We start from the raw sequence: 22,683 nt of genomic DNA on the forward strand, positions 1-22,683 counted from the left end.
TTGCCCATCCTGCCACCTGTCCCAGTGTCTTGCTAAGCTTAAGAGGGCTTTCCTCACATCTCCTGCATTACACTCCTCTGCCAGTTCATTGCCTGCTACTGAATCACTTGACAGAGGGCTAGGGCAGTGGTTCCCAACCTTTATGAGTACGGGACCCCCTTTGTAAGCTCAAAAAACTTCATGACCACCCATGCTAATTGTAATTTTAGTCTCTTAATTGAAAAAAATGGTGCGTGGCAAAATCACATCTCTAAATATCCCTTTCCATTAAAAGCTCCCTGCAGACAGGGAGGTGTTGCTTTCTTTTCTTATCTTAATGCAAAGATCCAATCAAATTGTGTCCCTCTCCTCCTACATACACAGTCTAAAGATGTATAGTCCTGTCTCCCAACACCAGTGGATTACAGTGTTGGACTAAGATCCGGGTTCAAATCCCCACCCAGCCATGAAGCCTACTGGGTGACCTTGGACCAGACAATCTCTCAGCCTGACCTATCTCACAGGGTTGATGTAAGGATAAAATGGGAAGGGGGGGAACCATGTGCACCACTTTGAGCAACTTGGAGGAAAGGTGGGATATAAATGCAATAATACATAAATAAATAAATAAATTTCAGTTGCAGTATGTGGACCTCAGCCTTAGCCAACCTGCTGACCTTTTTAATAATGATAATGATAATCAAAAAGCAGCAATGGTTGTGGTGGGGATGCTAGATTGTGACGACAAAAGGGTGGATAGATTGAAGAGGGAGGTTAGTGCTTTTAGGCTTTGGGATGATCATCAGAACTGATGACTTGGTTAGTGTGCACCTGGGGGACAGATCAGCGCATGCACACAAACACACCTGCCCCTCCTGCAAGCAGGCATTTGGGCATATGGGAGCCCTCAACTGCCTCATCATCTTGGAGACAGAGATTGGGGGGGGCAGAGTGTAGGTGGAAGAAAGGGGGAATGCTGGCATGCATACTTAGCCTCAGATATTGGAGGGCAAGCAACTCCTGAGCTTTCTCAATGCTCCTTGGCTCTGTCTGGGCCGAAGGTGAGATCTGGGCAGCCTCACAAATAAGAATAATCTTTAAAAGGAGGTGGCAGTGAAGCAGGAGCCAAGAAAGGCAGTCAGGCAGGCTGCCAGGAAGGAAGGGGGAAAGCAGCCTTTCCTTGCAGCCTTGCTTTTTTTGGCTTCACAAAAAGCCCTCTCCTCTTATTCAGAGTAAGGGAGTCATCAGCAGTGGCAGTGTGAGGAGACAGGAGTCAGCGATAGTAATCCCCTCTTCTTTCTGGTAGATCCACTCTCAGCCTCCTTTGGCATCTGCCATGTGTTTTATAGGCAGATGCCAGCCCTCAGCATGCCTGAAAGATGCTCTGTCACTTCAACAAAAGTTCTTCCCTCTTGTTTAGAGCTTGGAGGAGGTGATGTCTGCAGCGGCAGTGGGGAGCAGACAGTGTCCAGGGAGTTGAAGAGGTTTCTTAAAAATAAATAATTTCTTTACTGTTTGCAGCCCCCTCTGGATTATTTCGTGCACCCCTCTGGGGGTCACAGCCCCCAGGTTGAGAACCACTGGGCTAGGACATACAACCACCCTAATTGTGAGGGCCATATTTTATTGAGAATAGGACATGAGTGCTGGTGTGGATGAACCCGTAAAACTCAATCCTTATTAATCTTCATATAAAGACTGTGGGGCTGATGGGGAATTTCATGGCAATGGAAACGTGAAGAGGTTGTAAGGTGCACCAGGCTCTGGAGTTGGCTGACTGAGGGATGAATTACTAACCTAATTTCCAGTTTCCCTACTTACTTTGACTCCAGTAACTGCAGGATTTCTGGGGTGTTGAGAAGACCCTCAGACATCAGAAAAACATATGGGATTTGCACCTTCAGAAGGACACATCCAAAATTATCTGGAGAAACCTCTTCTAAAGATAAATAATGTGAAGATTCACAAAAACGTATGGTACTACTACTAGATCAATGCCAGGGTGCTATCTAGGCCTTGTACAAAGACAGAGAAGCAATGCACTATATCTCTCAACTTGACCCACCTCACAGGGTTGTTGTGAGGATAAAATCAGGAGGCGGAGAACCATGTATGTATGATACCTTGTGCTTCTTGAAGGATGGTGGGATACAAATGCAATCATAAATAAACAAACAAACAGTACTTCACCTCTGCCTTTACAATTGTATGACTGGGAGGGGGGGAACCCTGGTAAACATCATATTGTTTGTCTCTTTCATTTCCAGGAACCATTTATATGCAACCATTTTAAAAGATCTTAGATAACTTTTTACAGAGCAACACAAAACCTTGTTATCTGATTTTCCCCATCGATTTAGTATTTAAAACATTCACATACCGATTCCAAATGCTTCTGGGAGAGTGGTTATGAAAGTTATATAAGAAACATTCAGATTTTTGCAATGATTAATCCAACAGGAATTTTCTGAATAATTATATTCCACCACTAATGAAAAATGACTCCAGGGAAAATCAGGGCCAATATTCTGATTATATACAACCACACAAGAGTATATTTCCAAACTGCAAATGAAGCACAGGGGGGGAAAAGTTTTACTACGATTTTAGTTACATCTTACAAATCATCTTCTGTAAGAATTTCACGATCCTGGTCCACTTTTCAGTAATGAACTATACCCACCTACTTGTTACATTTTTGCTTTCTAACAAAGTCCCTCTTTTTTCAGAATCTAAATATATAATTTTCAAGCCTGTTGAAAGATAGAACCACAAGTTAGAGACACAAGTTAAAGGTTCATCTGAAGCTCTGGAAATTGTCACATGACCAATTATCACAAGCTTAGAAAACATTTGTCAGTTTATACCAGACATGAGAGAGTGCAATAATAATGGCTTATAGTTAAAATCCCCTTTAATAGTTATATAAATATGCTTGGCAGTTCTCTGTGTGGAGGCCCCCACCCTTTGGAACTCCCTCCCACAAGATCTACGGCACGCCTCTTCCCTAAATGTATTCTGTAAAGCCTTAAAGACCTGGCTCTTTCAACGGGCCTTTGGGATTTCCAGGGAGGGTTAACTTTTATGACTGAATTGCCTCTTACCCTGCATTAGTATTTATCGCTGCTGTATTGCTTTATATTGTATTATTGTATTTTATATTGTATTACTGTATTTTATTGTATTGTATTTTAACTGTTTACATGTACGTCGCCTAGAGTGGCCATCGGCCAGATAGGCCACACATAAATTAAATTTATTATTATTATTATTATTATTATTATTATTATTATTATTATTATTATTATTATTATCTGTTCTTTTTACATTTTGGAAACAAAGTTATTATTAATCTTACAAAGTTACTATAAAACACGTTTGATTGTTCTTTTATTCATTAAAGGGCAAGTTCAGACATTCATATGTTGGTTGCTGAAACATGAATGAGCCTTTTTGTAACATATGCAGCCCCTTTGCATGAGCCAATAAATAAATTAGGAGGTCTGATTTCTTTTGGACCAGAAAATTACAGTTAATAGCTTCTGAACAAGCCAGGATATTAAGCCATCTTCAAACCATTACGTTCTTCTGAAGCTGTTAACCAGTTTCCTGATCCGGACAAAATGGAAAACTATAGTTAAAGGAAGACGTCCTCATTTGCTTGCTCGCTCACCCAAAGGGACTGCATGTATGTCGAAAAGGCTCATTCATATTTCATTCAAATGAGACGAAAGTATCATGTTGTAATGGCTGTTCGATAGGGTTGCCAGGTGTCTGGTTTTCACCCGGAGACTCATTTTTGGGGATCCTCTCTGGGTCTCCAGGTGAGTCACCTTAATCTCCTGACTCTTAGCTTTCATTTTTTAAAAAAGGTTTCTAGGTGGTCTGGTTCAAAAGATATAAACCAAAATGTCAGCCACCCCCCCACGCAACTTCTGTTACTACCAGCTGTTCTAATCCCTGCCCTTTAATGTTTTAGTCAATAAGTGAAGTCAGGGTTGTGATTGACAAGATTTGTTGACACACACCCAGACAATAACTAAACCCAGTTTCCTTTTCGGGCTTATCTCACATCAGGAATTCAGTAAAGATATAGCTTTCAGCAGCATAAAGAGTACTTTCACTGTACAGGATTGGGACTTGCTTCTGAGTAAACATGCATAGGATTGCACTACAACAGAAGATCACAGCATGATCTTGGTAGGCATAAAAGTGTATATGCAGGGGTTTTTTAATTACTTGCAAAAATGGCATACTATACATTTTATCTTTCAAATAATTATTGAACAGACATTTTAAAAAGTATACATGCTGCAATGTTACACTTTGCTAATTAAGGAATCAAACAACTTTAAATTTTACTGGACTGTTGAAGAGGGCAGTTTATTTGTCTTATTCATAACCTGTTTTGAAAACCTTCCCAATATGAAGCATTTCTGGGAGTAAAGCTGCAATTCTAATTCCACATACCTGGAAGCTAACCCCATTGAATTCAGTAGGATTTACTTTTGAATAGACTTGGTTAGGACTGTGCTGAAAATCAATGGGACTTTTGAGTGAATATAGAAAAGGATTGTGTTGTAAATCTTTCCCCCTCCAATCCCTTTTTTTAAAGCATAAGAACATAAGAAGAGCCTGCTGGATCAGGCCAGTGGCCCATCTAGTCCAGCATCCTGTTCTCACAGTGGCCAACCAGGTGCCTGGGGGAAGCCCGCAAGCAGGACCCGAGTGCAAGAACACTCTCCCCTCCTGAGGCTTCCGGCAACTGGTTTTCAGAAGCATGCTGCCTCTGACTAGGGTGGCACAGCACAGCCATCATGGCTAGTAGCCATTGATAGCCCTGTCCTCCATGAATTTGTCTAATCTTCTTTTAAAGCCATCCAAGCTGGTGGCCATTACTGCATCTTGTGGGAGCAAATTCCATAGTTTAACTATGCGCTGAGTAAAGAAGTACTTCCTTTTGTCTGTCCTGAATCTTCCAACATTCAGCTTCTTTGAATGTCCACGAGTTCTAGTATTATGAGGGAGAAGAACTTTTCTCTATCCACTTTCTCAATGCCATGCATAATTTTATACACTTCTATCATGTCTCCTCTGACCTGCCTTTTCTCTAAACTAAAAAGCCCCAAATGCTGCAACCTTTCCTCGTAAGGGAGTCGCTCCATCCCCTTGATCATTCTGGTTGCCCTCTTCTGAACCTTTTCCAACTCTATAATATTCTTTTTGAGATGAGGCGACCAGAACTATACACAGTATTCCAAATGCGGCCGCACCATAGATTTATACAACGGCATTATGATATCGGCTGTTTTATTTTCAATACCTTTCCTAATTATCCCTAGCATGGAATTTGCCTTTTTCACAGCTGCCGCACACTGGGTCGACATTTTCATCGTGCTGTCCACTACAACCCCGAGGTCTCTCTCCTGGTCGGTCACCGCCAGTTCAGACCCCATGAACGTATATGTGAAATTAAGATTTTTTGCTCCAATATGCATAATTTTACACTTGTTTATATTGAATTGCATTTGCCATTTTTCCGCCCATTCACTCAGTTTGGAGAGGTCTTTTTGGAGCTCTTCGCAATCCCTTTTTGTTTTAACAACCCTGAACAATTTAGTGTCGTCAGCAAACTTGGCCACTTCACTGCTCACTCCTAATTCTAGGTCATTAATGAACAAGTTGAAAAGTACAGGTCCCAATACCGATCCTTGAGGGACTCCACTTTCTACAGCCCTCCATTGGGAGAACTGTCCGTTTATTCCTACTCTCTGCTTTCTGCTTCTTAACCAATTCCTTATCCACAAGAGGACCTCTCCTCTTATTCCATGACTGCTAAGCTTCCTCAGAAGCCTTTGGTGAGGTACCTTGTCAAACGCTTTTTGAAAGTCTAAGTACACTATGTCCACTGGATCACCTCTATCTATATGCTTGTTGACACTCTCAAAGAATTCTAATAGGTTACTGAGACAGGACTTTCCCTTGCAGAAGCCATGCTGGCTCTGCTTCAGCAAGGCTTGTTCTTCTATGTGCTTAGTTAATCTAGCTTTAATAATACTTTCTACCAGTTTTCCAGGGACAGAAGTTAAGCTAACTGGCCTGTAATTTCCGGGATCCCCTCTGGATCCCTTTTTGAAGATTGGCGTTACATTTGCCACTTTCCAGTCCTCAGGCACGGAGGAGGACCTGAGGGACAAGTTACATATTTTAGTTAGCAGATCAGCAATTTCACCTTTGAGTTCTTTGAGAACTCTCGGGTGGATGCCATCCGGGCCCGGTGATTTGTCAGTTTTTATATTGTCCATTAAGCTTAGAACTTCCTCTCTCGTTACCACTATTTGTCTTAGTTCCTCAGAATCCCTTCCTGCAAATGTTAGTTCAGGTTCAGGGATCTGCCCTATATCTTCCACTGTGAAGACAGATGCAAAGAATTCATTTAGCTTCTCTGCAATCTCCTTATCGTTCTTTAGTACACCTTTGACTCCCTTATCATCCAAGGGTCCAATTGTCTCCCTAGATGGTCTCCTGCTTTGAATGTATTTATAGAATTTTTTGTTGTTGGTTTTTATGTTCTTAGCAATGTGCTCCTCAAATTCTTTTTTAGCATCCCTTATTGTCTTCTTGCATTTCTTTTGCCAGAGTTTGTGTTCTTTTTTATTTTCTTCATTCGGACAAGACTTCCATTTTCTGAAGGAAGACTTTTTGCCTCTAAGAGCTTCCTTGACTTTGCTCGTTAACCATGCTGGCATCTTCTTGGCCCTGGCGGTACCTTTTCTGATCTGCGGTATGCACTCCAGTTGAGCTTCTAATAGAGTGTTTTTAAACAACTTCCAAGCATTTTCGAGTGATGTGACCCTCTGGACTTTGTTTTTCAGCTTTCTTTTTACCAATCCCCTCATTTTTGTGAAGTTTCCTCTTTTGAAGTCAAATGTGACCGTGTTGGATTTTCTTGGCAATTGGCCAGTTACATGTATGTTTAATTTAATAGCACTGTGGTCACTGCTCCCAATCGGTTCAACAACACTTACATCTCACACCAGGTCCCGGTCCCCACTGAGGATTAAGTCCAGGGTTGCCGTCCCTCTGGTCGGTTCCATGACCAACTGGTCTAGGGAACAGTCATTTAGAATATCTAGAAACTTTGCTTCTTTGTCATGACTGGAACACATATGCAGCCAGTCTATGTCCGGGTAGTTGAAGTCACCCATTACTACCACATTTCCTAGTTTGGATGCTTCCTCAATTTCATATCTCATCTCAAGGTCTCCCTGAGCATTTTGATCAGGGGGACGATAGATCGTTCCCAGTATTAAGTCCCTCCTGGGGCACGGTATCACCACCCACAACGATTCTGTGGAGGAGTCTGCCTCTTTTGGGGTTTCGAGCTTGCTGGATTCAATGCCTTCTTTCACGTATAGAGCGACTCCGCCACCAATACGTCCTTCCCTGTCCTTCCGATATAGTTTATATCCAGGGATAACTGTATCCCACTGGTTTTCTTCATTCCACCAGGTCTCGGTTATGCTCGCTATATCAATGCTCTTCTCTAAGACCAAGCACTCCAGTTCTCCCATCTTGGTTCGGAGGCTCCTAGCATTAGCGTACAGGCACTTGTAAGCAGTGTCTCTCTTCAAGTGTCTTTGGCACTTGTGGTTAGGCCTGTGGTAATTTTGCTCTTCTGAATTTATATCCTGTGCCCCTGCTCTCACAATGCCTACTTCTAGGCCTACCCCTAAGCAGTTAGGCAGGGCTTTGTTAGGTGTCACTGCTTTTATTCGGAAGGAAACTAATACTTTAAAAAATGTTCTGCAATGGCCAACTGATTTTGACAATCATCTATTATATGGGGGTGTATGTATTTTTACATCTCAGTGTGTGTGTATATGGAATCTTTCCAACAACCCTGTGAGGTAGGGTTGGAAACAGGCAGCTCACAACAAGAAATAAAGCCATTTAAAATCCAGTAACCATAAAACAAGTATAAAACAGTTGCAAAACAACTTAACTGTTGTGACCCAGGGTTGGGAGGAGAGGCTTCAAGACGCTAGACTCTGACACTGAGGACTGGGATGATGAGCTGGGGGAAGGGACTAGCAGCAGGGGGAGACCACAGAGTGTACAGATCCCTCTCAGCTCCCCCCCAATTCTGCCCCCCCACTGAAGTGCAACCAGAGCTGTCAGAGACTGCCCTGTTGGAGACTGCTCTAATAGATATGCCCCCAGTGCCTGCACCCACACCAGAGGCGCCACCTGCTCCATCTGACATTTCCCAGCCGGGTGCCCAGCACTTCCCATGGTCGAGCAAGCCGACCACCCACAACTCTCGGAAGGGGAAGCTGAGAGCCAGCCCCCTTCGTCCCACACTCGGCGGTGGCTGAAGCAGGAGATTCAACAGACGTTGAGGAGCCAACATTTACACGTGAAAGCCAAGCCTACTTAAGTTGACTCAGGAGAGCAGCCAGTTGCTGAGCCAACACTGGAGTCCTACGAAGTCATGCTTAGTCAGAGTTAGCCAGGACAAAAGTTCTTAGAAAGCTTAGTTAAGTTAATGAGGTGCACTGCTTTTTGATGTAACTGTAACTTTAATAAAAAGAGAAAAAAATCACAGCAGTGTCTGAGACTGGATCTCTCAACTTCAGGCAGGACATTAACATGGCATGATTCTGAATTTTGGATTGGGTCAGTGATGTTTCTTATCACTGAATTGCGGCCCTGTGCATGCTTCCCTGTCTGAATAAGCCCCATTTAATACACTGGGATTTGCTTTTGAGTAAACATGCATAGGATTGCACTATAAATATCTTTACAGGTTGTGTAAATAATCAACATCTTTGACATTCATACTTATATAAATATTTCTTCATACTATGCCTTGATATGTATCACACTTCTTCACACTATGGTTGTAAATTATTATTTACAAATGATTATTTCCTCTACGTTTTAAATGTGCCTTTCTTCCTTGGGGTGGTCATGCCCCCCCCATTGTTTTCACTCTGAGAAGCAATTAGGCTGAGAGATGGTACGTAGCCCATGGTCACCCAGTAAACTTTGTAGCTTATTTCCATTTTAAATTTTAATTTAAATGATTTATATGCAGGCAAAGTTTATGAATGAATGAAGATCCACATAATACATTTAAAGCACATCCAACTTGCATTTAAAGCACATGACTTCCCCCAAAGAATCCTGGGAAGTGTAGTTTCTCCCTTACAGTTATAGTTCACACCACCCTTAACAAACTACAGTTCCCAGCATTCTGTGGTGGGATTCATGTGCTTCAAATGTACGTTGAATATGCTTTAAATGCATGGTGTGGATCTGCCCTTGTATGCTGTGCATTCATTAGTGAAAAGAGCAGTTCTAAAACATACTTTTTAAATCTTTTGTAGCTGTAGCTCAGTGGTAGGACACACGCTTTACGTGCAAAGGTCCAAAAGTCAAAATCTCTGGAAGACACTATTGCCTGGAATCCTGGAGAGCCAATGCTAGTCCATGTCATCAGTACTGAGCTAGATGGTATCAAACGGCCTGACTCAGTTTAAAAGAGGAAGGAGACCCAAGGGCCACAGTGACTCAGAAATTTATTTATGTATTTTATTTACAACATTTATATATTGCTTTATTGTAAAAAACCTCAAAGCAGTTTATAGAAGGAATTAAAACTATAAAATTATTGGCAAAAACAGTTAAAGACAGGTATTTAAAAACATTCAAAAATAATAAAACCAACGAGTTAAAAACAGATAAAAACAGAATTGCTTCTATGTGCCTGGATAGGCTTGCCTAAACAAAAATACTTTTAGCGGGTGCCAAAAAGAGTACAATGAAGCGTCTGCCTAATGTAAATAGGCAGGGAGTTCCAAAGTGTAGGTACTTAAGGATCGATTTCTTATAGGACCAGAACAAGTACTATTTTAATGTGGAGCCTCTAACATGGAAAGCACATGTTGAACTTGGCCTGGTAGCAAATCGGCAACCAGCATAGATTTCAGAGCAGAGCTATTATGTGGTGATAGGGTCTCACTCATGTCAGCAATCGTGCCTCAGCATTCTTCACTAACTGCAGCCCCCGGGTCAGGTTGTGCTGTATGGGGATTTCTGTGACCTTGGCCTACACTTTGACAGCCAATCCAATTCCAGTGAGTAATAATTGAGACAGAAAACACACATGGGTTGGTCTACCTTCACAGGCAGTAGACTGGGAACAACAGCAATTGAAGCCACACTTCCCAGTATGTGAATTCTCTTTCACCCCTATTGGGCAAGAAACAAACCATCATGCAAATAACAAGGTGCATCATCAGTGGGTTTAAGGCAGCCTTTCCCAACTAGTGGGCCACCAGATCTTGTTGGACCACAATCCCCATCTTTCCTGACCATTGGCAATGCTGGCTGAGGCTGATGGGAGTTGTGGTCCAGCAACATCTGATGACCCACTAGTTGGGAAAGGTTGGTTTAAGGGGACTGAGTTGACCACATGGAACCACTGTTGTTGCTTCTATGAATGCAAGGAAGTCAGAGTAGGCAGGAAAGAGTAGAGAATCTGCTTAACTCTTACTCATTTCTGAAACCTCTCTCTGAAGTGAAGGGTCAAGTGTGTAAAGAAGCTTGGAGCACCTACATTGAAAGGCAGGCAAGGCATTCCAGGCAGTGCACTGCCAACCCTGCTTTGATATGGATATCATTGCAGAGGAAACCTAGTCAAGCCTTACCAACAGCACAATCCTAACAATATCTACTCAGTAGTAAGTCTTGTTGAGTTCTATGGGGCTTAGTAAGTGTGTTTAGAATTGCAGCCTTCTGCGGCATCTGTCTTTACTCCTGAGTGCTCCCATCTAACATCTCCACAACACTAGGCTCCTTTCTTCCTACAATGGCCTTCTGGTGACTGGCCTCGCCTGAGGGCACTTAAACCCTTCTTGCCAGAAGCAAGTAGGATAGATTAATGTTCCTTACCCAGGCTCTCTAATCAGGTGAGAAGGAATGATCCCATTATTTCAGCTGGACCTGGAAACATTCTTATTTAGCTAAGATTTCTATCTTAATTTCCAAGCAGATAATTTTTTTGTTTGAGTGGTATGCTCCAAGCAACTGTGGTTGATGCCTAATGTATCATAGTTACTTACAACACTAGGGCCTGCCCCCATGACATCACTAGGGCACATCCCCATGACAACACTAGGGCCCACCCCTAAAATCTCAGGGTTGGGGATGCTTCTGACCTGGCAACCCTACATTCAATGATCAGCCTTTGTATATGTGATTACTTTTTAACAGTCAGTTAATATTTCTACAGCAAGCCAAAATGTGCCTGCTCAGTGCTTTTGATGAATAGGGAAAGTTTAGAAATAGAGCTTGGATGGCTGGTGGGTACGACGTGCCCCACAACCTTGGGTGTGTGTTGGAAAAAGTTGCAGAGATGAAAGCCAGCCAGCAAGAGAGACAAATACATCCAGGTCTGACATATTATTTGGATAAAGGAGGAGGATCTTTTGGGGGCTTCAAGTGATGATGCTGCTTGCTTGCTGGAAACTGATGCAGCTTTATAGCCTAATATTCCTACCCAGTTCTCAATGCTCATTGTCTTTGTTTTTAAATAAAGACACAGCACAAAATCATCACAATGGTCTCTCTATCTCATCCAAAAGGAAACTACAGCATATAAATTTTCATTGGGGAATATGCAATAATATAGAAACTTGGCATCCTGAGCCAAAACATTTGAACTGAAATATTCAGGCAAGTATGTAAACATAAGGGTAAGTATAGTTTTCAAACCTGTATGAAAAATGACATTTACCTTGCACTGCACTAATGGTGTTGATTAGGACATCTGTTTCTTCATCAAAATCCATTCTTGTCACAATTACTACCTGGCACATCATAAAGAATATAAAATATCTGCATATGTGTGTGTGCACATATATATATTTTAAAAGGTCAGTTTGTATTTGATATTTAAAAGATGTAACAATAATCTTTACATCTTTACCTGTAACATCAGTAAATATTACCATGAGCAAAAAAATTATCACAAGAAGCAAGAGTAATTTAGAATAAATATGAAAGTAGATTGAATATAGAAAAATAAAAAGGAAGACAACACAAAAGCCAGTGGTGGTGTGGTGGTTAGAGTGTTGGACTAGGACTTGCAAGACCAGGGTTCAAATCCACACTCAGCCATGAAGCTCACTGGGTGACCTTGGGCCAGTCACTGCCTCTCAGCCTAACCTGCCTCACAGGGTTGTTGTGGGGACCAAATGAGAAGGGGGGAACCATGTACACCACCTTGAGCTCCTTGGAGGAAAAGGTGGAATGTAAATACAATCAGTCAATCAATCAATTAATTAATTATAACAAAAACAAATTATTTGTAGTATTTTATTCTAAATTGAAGCTCAGTTGTATGCTTTGCTGGGCAGGCAGCCCCTATTCCAAGGGTGGTGACTGGATCCAGCTGGCTGGATCCTTATTGCTCCCGTGGGCTAACGTGACAGGTGGGCAAGGCCACTCACCTGTCAATCACCTGACATCATTATGTCATTATTATGACATCAGGCAATAACTTCAAAGGGGCTTGATCTCCGTGACCATCAGTTGATTGGTGCTGAGAGCAGCCCCTCTACCTGCACTAGGGAGTCCCCAATGGGGAAGTCCCTACTGCAGCCAAACCCAGCCAGTATCTACTTGCCCCACATCTGATGTCACATATGACATCAGGTGTGGGTCAGGTGGGTATGGTCTGGAGAAAAAAGCGTTGCGGACCTAATTAGGCCCATAGGCTGAAGGTTCTCCATTACTGCTTTATTCCTTTGTTCTATCACTGGGACTAGTCCCTACTCCCTACACAAAAGTAGAAATAAAAACCAATAGTATTCCTGGACAGTAGGAAGTGATAAGTGATTGGGCACATCGCTGTCAGCACCATCAGCTCTTGTGCCTGCTACGGGGGAAAAGGAAATTTCCAACAAAAGTCAAGCACATTAGCTGGCTGGCAAAGACTCCTTGAAGTGGTAGGTGAGAGATCTGCTCCTGGGGAAGAACCCATGAAGTTGGAGGGGGGGATTTTCTGCTGTTGCTAGCAGCTTTTGTGCCTTGTAGGAACTGTAGGAAGGGAATTTCAGATCAAGAGTATGATATATCTGCTGAGTTGGATGAGCCTCATTTCAAGTGGTAAGCTGAAGTCCTCCTGATCAACAGATCTTCTCATTGGGAACACCCCTTCCCTGACACTACATGCTATGATCAGAATTCTGTATGATAATTCTAGCAACAGAATACAGTCTTGGTTTTCACCAGATGCCAACCTTTGTATGTTATTTACCTTATTCCGATCATTCATATTACTCTGCACCCATCTGGACATTTGATGATACAGCTCTGTTATCTTGGGATTGGCCTCATGCTTCTGTGTGGCAATCTGCACAATCTTCAATAGTCTCCAGATATTATCCAAGCTAAAGTCTAGGAAGTCCTTATATCTATCTTTTGCCTTAAACAAATATCCTATTTAAAATACGTATTAGTTACATCAATCACACGTTTTACAAACTCTTCATTAGCAACAAATGGAACTTTTCTTCTTTTATATTATTTATTCAATGTATTTGTTGTCTAATACAAAATGTTTCTAGGTAACCTACATACACAATTAAAAAACCAACCATCAAGTTTAACAATAAAACAAAACTCAAAGAAAACATAACACAGAAACAGCAAGAAGCACAATAATCATATTCCCTCAAATCATACAGATTCTTGATTCATACACAGGAATTCAAACACAGGTGACATGACCTTGGACTAGTCACTGCCTCTCAGCCTAACCTACCTCACAGGGCTGTTGCGGAGATTAAATGAGGGGGAGAACTATGTATGCCACCTTGAGCTCCTTGGAGGAAAAGCTGGGACATAAATACAATAAATAACAACAACACACAGGAATGCTAAAAATCTAAACAAACAAAAAGTGTGTTCTAATGAGGCAATAGGGAATATAAATGCATACACGCATCTGCCATGGCCCATTAACATTGCTATGGCCCTTGATAGTTTTATTGGTAATTTAACGATTTGCTAATTATGTCAATTGCTGCATTCTGTTATGATGAACCAGCCACACCCATCCCAATCTTCCACACTTAAAATACATCAAGCATCTTCTCTTTCAATCTTTGGAAGAATATTGGAATCATTCTACCGTGTCTGGAAATATGTGGTATATCTATTATCCTTAACAGCCTTGAGTAATGCATGCTCTGATGAAATGACTACGATCCTGAAGCATATTTATAAGATACTGTGCAGCTCAGGAAAGTACTGTATATGCTAGGCCACACCCACATCAGATTTGGGGTGGGGTGGGGAATGATGAAGAAGAAAATGACAGGGCCTCAAAGAGCACAGTCCTGAACCTACGACCAAAGCTGATCAGACACTCAGAGCTTCCCCAGCCCTGCAGGTGTTATGGTGAAGATGACCCTCGTCATCAACCCATCCAATACAGTTCTTAACAGGTTGTCCTTGCTGTCAGTGGTGGCTAGTGTCCATTGAGAGTGGTAGGACAGAATGCAGGGAGCCAAAATCATAAGTGAAGCCAGAGCCAATGACAGGCAGAGCCAACTAATTCTAGTTTTGTCCCCATCCTCCTCCTCAGCCCTGCTGAGCTCTACAAAGGCAACCCTGAGACTAAGGAAGAGGAAGCTGACTGGTAGTGCCATCACCCCTTGGTCTGGCTGTAAGAAGGCAGGTAGGTGGGGGCTGGCTGACAGCAGACTGTGGTTGGTGGGGCACTGCACCAATTGGATCAGCCCCCACTGCTTGCTCTCTCTTAATCTGTAGAGATGTTTCTTCAGGGGATTGGAAGGCTGCAGTCCCCCTTTCCCGTTATCTTCTTCTCCAACTAGGAGCCATGGTCCCCTAAGCGTGCCTTTCTCTCCTTCCCTGTGGTAGCTCACTGTTATCCCCTCCTGCAGAGAACATATGGAGGAGCAGGGCAGCCATTGCCTAAGCAATGGTAGTGCCAGGGTCCCTCCGGGCTGGTCGTGCACTCTTCCAGCTAGGTGGGGCAGGCCACTCAGTGGCAAAAGAGCCAATTGCCAGTAGCAGGAAAATAGGGTTTTTTTCACCTCCAAAGATACATTTTACATGATACCATTACTGAATAAAGTGAAAAAGAATTTATATTCAAGAAGCTTTCACAGCAATTTTCCCCTTCACAAATATATTACGTAAAAAGTAGAGTTAGAGCAACAAAGAAGAACTGAAGATCTGTCAATAAAAACTGTAACAAATATTACTGGATTTTCACAGCATCACTAGTGCCTCTACAATCTACAGTAGTGCTCAAGCACTTGCATGGTATATTTTTATTAAAACAACAAAGGGGCAAATGCATTTATAAAACTAACCTAATGCAGTGTTCAAGTTACATGTTAATAAGAGATCTCGAACTGTTACCAGCAAATGAAGAACACCAGCATATTTGAATACTGTAGTATCTTTTGTCTCTTTGGTACCTATTAAAAAGATCAAGAAGTATAGTTTACATAGGATTATTTCCAAAAATATATTTAGTAAGCATGAGAGTACCATTTATCACCCTTTTCTTGATGACTGAGCTCTATGTGTGGAATTTAAGACCTTTAGATCGCTTCCACACTAGGGCTCTTTAGTGCTACTGAGCCACTGCTCTTCTGCAATCATTTGGAAGCAGAATTAAAATGGTGATTCCACATGGCACTCAATATACAGCTATATCCCCCTACATTCTCTATTTTAATATTCCAAAGTTTGTCGCCACTGGCAAAAACCTAATATATGTCAACTCAGAATTTAGGTCCCACTTTCCCTTGCTCCTGGCCTGTTAACTGATGACTTCCTCCTTGCCTCTCTCTTTCACACTGGCTCCTGTTTCTGAGACGTTAATTAGTTCTTCCTATTCATTTGTGGCATTGGCATTCTGAAATGGCCTTTTCATTAGTCAGTTCCTGTTCCACGGGGAAGAGCTTTAATTACTTGGTTCCTCTTTGCATTTAGAGTAACTGCTCATCCATGTATATTATTATTATTGCAACTGCAGTATTTCTATAACTATTATTTTAAAATGAACAGTTGCTTTGACTGCAAGTGTGTTAAAAATTTACCACAAACCTGGTGAAATGGACAACACAGAAAACATTAGAATGCTACAATTTGGTTGGAACATCATTGTATTCTCCCTAAAAACTCAGTGAAAAAAATGAGGATGATGTTCTGGAGAAAGCAGCTATTGCAGAAGCGATCTGCAATCCTATGCAGGCCTATTCAGAAGTAAGCCCCATTGAGTGGAATGGGGCTTACTCCCAGAAAAACAGGTATATGACCGAAGCCTGAGAAAGCGTCAGTACTTCAGGTCAATTATTCTTTTGCCCCCATTCTACTTCTGAGGCCACAGCCGTATGAACATAAGAAGTTGCCTTACACAGTTAGACCATGGGTTATCAAACCCTGTCCCGGAAGCAGGTCTCTTTCCTAGATCTGCTGCATAAAATCCTTTTAAGTGGAGGTGCCAAAGAGGCAGTAGCACTATCTTTGCATGGAGAAGAACCCAGATTCAATTCTGGACATCATGTTAAAAGGACTGCATATAATAGGAGATTGTTAGAAGGAGACCTTGAAGAATAGTTATCAGGACAGTTACCCTCTCTACTAAATTACAAATAGTTACATTTATATTCTTGAGTAATACAATCCCCACTGTTAATGCCATAAACAATGCACAGTGATTTAAGAGATGAATCTATCCTTACCAGTCACGCCTTGATTAAAAGCATCCCTGATCACTTTCTCTTGCTGTTTTAAAAAAAATCTGGTGATGTCAAAATTAAGGGTGGCAAACTTCCAATTGTGCATGCAAAAACTCAAGAGCTCTTTCAAAACTGGAGCCGCTGCAGCTTCAAGGATATGATATGCCTGAAATTGGCTCACTGGAGAAAAACAAAACACAAACCTCAAGGTAGCAGCACATGGTTAAATAATGCACACTCAGGGCTCATCCAGACGACTGCAAAATGTGTGACACGCGCGCTATGTGTGCTTATTATTTTTCGGTCGTCCAAATGATGTTGCGTGGTGTCACGCATTTTCGCAGGTTAAATCCGCTCCTTCCAATACTGCCAAAAATGTGATTTGCTGTTTGAAATCGGGAATTTCATTGGGACATTTTTTTTCATTGGTAAACAGCGAACAAAAAGGCAAAAAGCGAGGACTATCAGCTGACAAACTGGATATGGAAACGGTGGATTATCCCGCTCCATTTGGATAAGCCCTCAGATGAGAATGCAAAATGTTATGATGTCCCACAACTAGGGATGGAATCCATTGACTGCTGCCACTTGGAAAGCATTCAGTTGACCTAATAAACAGTATTGATTTGAATTCGTTCTTTGTTCGATTTCCATTGCTTTTAATGTGTTTTTTTCTCCCAAAAATATCAATATCAATATCGATATTTTGAAAGAAACTATCAATATTTTGAAAGGAATTATTATTTTGAAAGGAAAGTGGCTTCATCTCCTCCTCCTCCTCCACTAATCAATAAAAGAACAATATATCTGAGGGAATATTTGAGGGGAAAAGTCCAGTGTTGGGGGAAGTTCAGACCAAGAAAGATCACTCCATGAAGATGGAGTATATGCGGACCATTGAAAAATGCAGTACTAAATCCAAATTCATCTGAATTCCTACCCATCCCTACCCATGACACAGAATTAAAATTGCAGGCTTAAATTTTTTTTTATAATGTTCTTTCTAGTGAATATGATATTTTCCAAACCACCCACTTGTGTTATACATAGATAGAATCATAGTTTTTTCAAAAACAAATATAGAAAATTCAACAATACAAGTATTTTTCTTAAATTTTATCTTCATGCCAGTGTTACGAGTTACTGATGTTTACATCTTCAGCCACAGAAACCTTCAACATAAGTAGATATTAGAGGCTATGCATCAGTGCCAGCTCTACCATTTGGCAATGTTAGGTGGTCACCTCAGGCAACAGGTACTGGGTGTAGGACAGCAGCAGTGAGGTCTTGGACAACAAAGCTATTTGGAGGACACAGCATATTCCAAGTCTCCCCAGATGCACTGTCCTGTTGCCAGTGTTGAAGTAAGATTCAACTTCTGGTCTGATTGGCTTCTGTATGTGAAATGAGGAGTGCACCATTTTGTTCTTTGCCTCAAGCAACAAAATGTCTTGGGCTAACCATGCTGTGCATGATAATGCACCCAATGTACCCAATAGCTGTGTGCTAGATCATTATTTTTTGCATATGGGACAACATGCATATAGCTCAACTATTTTGTTTATGTGTATAGCCTAAGGGTAAACATAACAATCCAATAAGTGCATCCTGTGGGCACTATGGAAAGGAGGGCAAGGACACTTTTAAACCCCTCACAACATGTGCACTGAACATTGTTTGACATCTTTTGCCCATCTTTTTGCACCACCACCAAACGTTTTTACTGTCTAACAAAATGTTCGCATAGGAATATCAGCTTCCTAGCACTAGTCAACATAAGCAATTACACTGTTTCATAAAAATGAGCATTATATACCAGTGGTTTTCAGACTTTCTATCCTCAGGGAACTCTTTCTGTATTGATTTTTTGCTAACTATCCCATGCAAATCTGCCACAGAACCTCTGTACACCAAGCAGAGTATACCCAAGAACATATTCAATCCTGGTCTGTGGCTGCACATTACAAGGAAAGATTGCTAGTGATGAGTAAACTGTCTTTCACGGAAGCTTGGCTTGCCATTGCTGATCTTCTAATTGGAGAACACCAGTGTTTTCTGGAACACATTTTGAAAACCACAGCATGCCATCCATGAAAGAAACGTTACTGTCATATGTGTTAAAACATTCAGTACCTGATGCTTTAATTTGTATGGAGACTATTTCTTCATTTTCCCTTGTTTGCTTTTCCATAGGGACCGCTTCACTAATGGTAACAGGACTGTTGTGTTTTTCAGATGTTGGACTTTCCTCCTCAGCATCCAGAACTTAAGAATTATAAAACAAACAAAAGCACCACAAATGTTAAAAGACAAGCTAGAGGACAACTCAGTCCTTTACTATACAGAGTGAATATTATTTCACATTCAACCAGCAACTGAGCAAAAGGTAATATATAAACATTTACTTTTGAGAAAAAGGTGAATGTATAGTGTGAATACAATATACATACACCTCCGGTTAAATAATACTATAATCTCTACGAAGCCTATGCTGAAGAACACTTCGAGGTGGAAGCCTTTTCATGTGTCTGGTGAGCAGATTCAAAATGCCTGAAATGCGGCAAGCCGCGTGGGGACGGTGATGAACCCCATGCTGATTTGGGCTAATTGAAATGGCAGACCAGAGACTATAAGATCTGGTTCTGGCATAATCTAAAAAAGTGAAGAAGCCCATCATGACCATTACTTGCCCTCTCTTGTTTGCTGTCTCTCCCTATATATCAGTGATGGGGAACTTGTAGCCTTGTAATGTTGCTGGACTCCAACTCCCATCAGCCACAACTGGCATGGCCAGTAGTCACAGATGTTGTGGGAGTTGTAGTCCAACAACATCTGCAGGGCCGCAGGTTCCTCAACCATGCTATATATAATGTGCCACTTCTCAAGTACCAAAAGTTTCACCATCTAAAGAAGTTTTGAAGTATCTATACAGTGTCAGCAATCAACATACGGATGCAGTTTTAGCTCGAGCTCGCTAGATGGTAATATAAGACCTAAGTACAGATGTTTTACTATGATATTTTTAGAACAGAGATAATCAGTTCCTGTAACTGCATTGAATGATGTTTTAAAAAACAGGAAAACAAGAAAGGTAATATGGTAATTTATTCTGGATATTAATAGACTTGAATTAAAGCCCCCCCCCCCTCTCTCTTAGTTAAACCTCCTTTCAATCTGAAATCGGGGAACTTGTCAGCCTAGGCCTCTGAAAACAAAAGAGAACACAAAGTGGTAGTCAATACTTCATGAGCAATATCCCTATAAATGTATAGAAATCCATCAGTGTTGTGTCATCTATGCAGGCCCAACATCTAATATCAGTGATTAGCCCACCTCCTACACTAGCATTATCAGTTAGGATGTTACAGAATAGGCTCCACAGAACAGGAAAGAGTAGGATGGATCTAGCGTTGCACTAGAGCCTTTGGTTTATCAGATAGATTATTTCGACACAAAACAAAAACAGGAAGAATATGCTGTCATAATATCTTGTCTCCTCTCCTTGTAGTTTGCAATGCCACAGTAAGAGATCTTATGACCCAAGCTCAGTTTCCCCACTGACTATTCTATGGAATCAACATTACAAAGTGTTACAAATTGCTGTAAAGCATATGTTGTCAATGCATAATTTATAATCTGGGGTGGTTGGCTGGGTATGTACATAGATGCTCATTTTATTAATTTTACTTTAAAAATGTATTATTTTCTGAGACAAAATGAAGCCTATTCCCAAGTAAGTGTGTTTAGCATCAGACCAGCAGAAATAAATTCCATGTTATTCCTGTAGTCATCATGGCACTACAATTTAAGCGAGTTTAAACTGTGAACCTGCACATGCACAGGATATTTCCTTTAAAAAAAATCAGGATTATCAAAGTGTTTTAAAAATAAGAAGAAAGGAGGCTGCTGCTTCAGCAACCACCATCAACCTGGGCCAGCCCAGATGCTGACATGGATCTGTTTGCAAGTACCCTCCATCATCTGTTGCTCTGGGTGGTTATTCTGAAGGACCCTGGGCTATGGGGTACTAGTATTTGGCCCAGAGATCCAATCCTAGCTGCACCACTGTGCCCAACAGCACACATAGGCCACAGACTGCATCGTACCTTAATTTTTCATTTTATTTTAAGACACTTCCATGCTGGAAGTGACGCACAACACACATTTAGATTATCAGATGATCACATGACACCAAATGAAAAAAGCTGTGCATGCCACTGAAAGCTGTCGTTGACTGTGGCTTCCCAACACAGGCACACAGAGCAAAAGCCTGCCCGTACATATGTCACACAGGATAATCTGCACAATTCTAATGGCCACTCCAAAGACTCCTAGGGATAGTAGTTTCTCTTGGGTACTGAGAATTGACAGAGATCCCTAGCTCCCCTGTCCCCACATAGGACTACAGTTTGAAGGGCTCCCTCTGGCAAGGAATGGCCATTCAGCTCGTTTACATCTGTTGTGTAGATATGCCATAAGTGATATCTGCCTCTAATTATGCCTCTTTTTGAGCTCATTGGTTTACACAGGCTTTTCCCAGATATAGCTTTAACTGTTTCATTAGTTGAAGGGGAGAGGGGAATCCTGATCCTTAACTATGCTGTTTGAATAAACAGAAGTATTTAAAAACCTGGTATTACAAAAAAGAAGCAATTTAAATGTAATATTCTGATTAAAAAGCACAATTCTTACAGTGACTTCAAACTGGGGTATTTTATGGAAAAAGAAGAACTACAGTAAAAATAGAGAGTGTATACCATGTAACAATGCAATCCTATACATGTCTACTCAGAAGAATCCCGATACCTCAAGCGAGGTATCCAGAGCAGAGCCTTGTCCCGATTTCTTGGATGAGTTTCAGGTGGTACAGCTTGAGGACGTTGACAAGGTGCTTGGACAGGTTTGTGCAACCACTTCTGTGCTGAATCCTTGCCCTTCTTGGCTAATAAAAACTAGCAGGGATGGAACAGCCAGCTGAGCCAGGGAAGTGATTAATGCCTCTCTGCGAGAGGGAGTGGTCCCTGGCTGCCTGAAAGAGGCAGTAGTGAGACCACTCCTGAAGAGACCCTCCCTGGACCCAGAAAATCTTAATAATTATAGGCCAGTAGCAAATGTTCCATTCCTGGGCAAGGCCTTTGAACGAGTGGTGGCAGGCTAGCTCCAGACACACTTGGATGAGACTGATTATCTGGATCCATTTCAGTCAGGTTTCAGGCCTGGTTTTGGCATGGAAACAGCCTTGGTCGCCCTCTATGATGACTTTTGTCAGGATAGAAATAGGGGGAGTGTGACTCTGTTGATTCTCCTTTATCTCTCAGCAGCTTTCAATACCATCGACCATGGTATCCTTCTGGGACGACTGGCTGAGTTGGGAGTGGGAGGGACTGCATGGGGGTGGCTCTGCTCCTACTTGGCGGGTCAGCTCCAGAAGGTGGTGCTTGAGGAGCATTGCTCGGCACCCTGGATTCTCCAGTATGGGGTTCCGCAGGGGTCAGTTCTGTCCCCCATGCTGTTCAACATCTACAGGAAACCGTTGGGTGTGGTCATCCAGAGCTTTGGAGTGCACTGCCATGAGTATGCTGATGACACACAGCTCTACTTCTCCTTTTCATCTTCATCAAGGGAGGCTGTCAATGTGCTGAACCAGTGTCTGGCTGCGACAACGGACTGGATGAGGGCTAATAAACTGAGGCTCAATCCAGACAAGACTGAGATGCTACTAGTGGGTGGTTCTTCTGACCGGATGGTGGATGTTCAACCTGTCCTGGATGGGGTTGCACTTTCCCTGAAGGAGCAGATTCGTAGCTTAGGGGTTCTCCTGGAACCATCTCCGTCACTTGAGGCTCAGGTAGCCTCGGTGGCACGGAGAGCCTTCTACCAATTTCGGTTGGTGGCCCAGCTACGCCCCTATCTG

The 22,683-nt window shown here is 41.9% G+C and overlaps 1 protein-coding gene across 7 annotated transcripts in view; it reads right to left on the bottom strand.

Annotated features, from left to right (window-relative positions):
• SHOC1 (shortage in chiasmata 1) overlaps positions 1–22,683 on the bottom strand; it is a 107,777-nt gene that overhangs the window by 14,606 nt on the left and 70,488 nt on the right. For all 7 annotated transcript variants that reach the window (XM_061632188.1, XM_061632178.1, XM_061632171.1 and 4 more), the window contains 8 exons: positions 18,903–19,034; positions 16,773–16,949; positions 15,393–15,500; positions 13,307–13,488; positions 11,783–11,855; positions 2,663–2,732; positions 2,360–2,544; positions 1,801–1,918 (listed from right to left, as the gene is read on the bottom strand). In XM_061632188.1, the coding sequence (XP_061488172.1) occupies positions 1,801–1,918; positions 2,360–2,544; positions 2,663–2,732; positions 11,783–11,855; positions 13,307–13,488; positions 15,393–15,500; positions 16,773–16,949; positions 18,903–19,034 (1,045 nt within the window). The remainder of the gene's footprint in view (positions 1–1,800; positions 1,919–2,359; positions 2,545–2,662; positions 2,733–11,782; positions 11,856–13,306; positions 13,489–15,392; positions 15,501–16,772; positions 16,950–18,902; positions 19,035–22,683) is intronic.

Source organism: Rhineura floridana, chromosome 1 (genome assembly GCF_030035675.1).
Source record: "Rhineura floridana isolate rRhiFlo1 chromosome 1, rRhiFlo1.hap2, whole genome shotgun sequence".
Taxonomy (NCBI): domain Eukaryota; kingdom Metazoa; phylum Chordata; class Lepidosauria; order Squamata; family Rhineuridae; genus Rhineura; species Rhineura floridana.